At 39.0% G+C, this 1,969-nt stretch overlaps 1 protein-coding gene across 1 annotated transcript in view; it reads right to left on the reverse strand.

Moving 5' to 3' along the window:
* Positions 1 to 978, reverse strand: part of fis1 (fission, mitochondrial 1) — a 6,584-nt gene extending 5,606 nt beyond the window's left edge. Inside the window, exons 1-2 of the mRNA XM_005744948.1 lie at positions 746 to 978; positions 614 to 671 (exon numbers count right to left, since the gene is read on the reverse strand). Of these exons, the coding sequence (XP_005745005.1) occupies positions 614 to 671; positions 746 to 978 (291 nt within the window). The remainder of the gene's footprint in view (positions 1 to 613; positions 672 to 745) is intronic.
* Positions 979 to 1,969: the final 991 nt, after the last annotated feature.

The following is a 1,969-nucleotide window of genomic DNA, read 5'->3' on the forward strand; positions in this document are numbered from 1 at the left end:
AACATTGAGAATCACAAGTGGTGGGAAAGGGGCGAGACATGCTCAGTGATGTATCATGGTGAATGCGCCTTACTAACATCGGGCTGGAGCTACAGGGTGCCACGTTTATGAATGTCGCGTGTCCAGAGGTCTTTTATACCTTGCAGTATAACTCTGCTGAACAAATCCAGGTGACACATGATATGATGTGGTATGATATGGGTGTCACTCGCACATATTCGTACATATTTGATCTTCATCAATTTTACTGCAGCACTTTCTTGTTGTTACTGTCTTTGATGTCTGTAAGTGTGACGCCTCCAGTTCCCCAAAGGTACAATTTTAATTTCTGAAAGGACACATAATAAATCTAATCTAATCTTAAATGTTTATGACAAGATTTTAGGAGGAGAAAATATGCTTTTTTGTGCTGATACAAAGTGCCCTTCACTGTAGCAAAGCTATAACACTTTACTGTTCTAGTTTAACAAGCCTGTAAAATGCAGCTTCTCCTGCTGGAAGACACACAGCTATATCACTGTAGATGTGTTTTACAGGGAAGGATGAATATGGGTTCCTGGATTCCTGGGTTACTTTCCTAGATGGGAAAAATGCCTTAGAGACACCTCCTCACCTCCATGAGGACCTGTCGGCACGCTCCGCATGGTCCAACAAAGCGGTCTTTGATGTCACTGCATAGAGGAGAGGAGAGGATGAGCGCTCGGGAATATGTTGCAACGTGCTTTGTTGAGACTGAGTGTCTTACCATGTCACGGCGATGGCGCTGAACTGTGTGTGGCCCTCCACCACAGCTCTCTGGATGGCAGTCCGCTCGGCACACACCGTCAGTCCATAAGATGCATTCTCCACATTGCAGCCTGGAATCCTAACAATACTTAGACCCTGGGCTCTTTTACAGTGCTCTACTGGGAGGCATCGTAAAATCACATTTGATATCTCCGGCTTTTGAAAAGCAATCGTACTGTGTGAGGTGTACATTTGGGTCTGCCTTCTCTTGGTAAGTCAAAATCTGTGATTCGTAAATTGTTTTATAAATAAAGTCTGCCGAAACTATTAAAATATATAAAAAGAATTACGATAGGAAATTGCCTCTGTCAGTTTTATTTACTTTCTATAGAGATCACATTATTGTATTATAACTTCTGCATGCCGTTTTTACTACTGAACCAAGTTACAGACAATAGAGTAGAATAGAATAGAATAGAATAGCAATATCCTTTATTGTCTCTCATTGGGGAAATTCACAGCCAAGTTAAGCTCAGTGCCAGATGAGATCAAAGCGGATTGGATAAAATAAAGTTTGTAGGTTTATTCCACGAAATGAAAGTTTCACTGCAGCAGCACATCTGCATTAAGAGGAGCTACAAAATCCTGCGCAACAAACAAACGATAACATTTACTACAGTGCAATATACACGAGCATGTATATTAATTGTGAGTATGAGGTTATAGATAAACACAAATTCACATATTAGAAGAACAGTCAAATAAAAGTGAAAATTTAATAATGTTATATATAGTGAGTAGTATCGGTGGAAGAGTACTTGGGTTCATTTACTGTCGTTAAGAACATAGAGCATTGAGTGCACACTAGAAATAAAATTCAGTGCACTGACTTGCAATCGAATCAGCCTAAGTAAACAAATCTAAATATCAAAACCTAAAATATATACATGTGAGCATATAAGAAAAATGCTTACATACATGTGATAATTAAGAAAAGCACAGGATCTTAGAAATGAATAAATATTGTATCTGGTTTTTGTTGCTTGATTATAAAAACCAGTGCATTAGTACACGAGAAGCATAGGAGTACTATAACTGCTGTTGCTGTTGTGCTGTGGTTTTATCACAACATTTAATCTGCAGATAGATTAATAAGCACATAAAAAGCACTATACTGGCCCCTGAAATGAAGCCACCGTTAATTGCACTTAAGGACAGTAGCCTGCTTGCTTAATTGCACTTT

The sequence above is a fragment of the Pundamilia nyererei genome, unplaced genomic scaffold (assembly GCF_000239375.1).
Source record: "Pundamilia nyererei isolate P.nyererei 1_Seehausen unplaced genomic scaffold, PunNye1.0 scaffold00151, whole genome shotgun sequence".
Lineage (NCBI taxonomy): Eukaryota > Metazoa > Chordata > Actinopteri > Cichliformes > Cichlidae > Pundamilia > Pundamilia nyererei.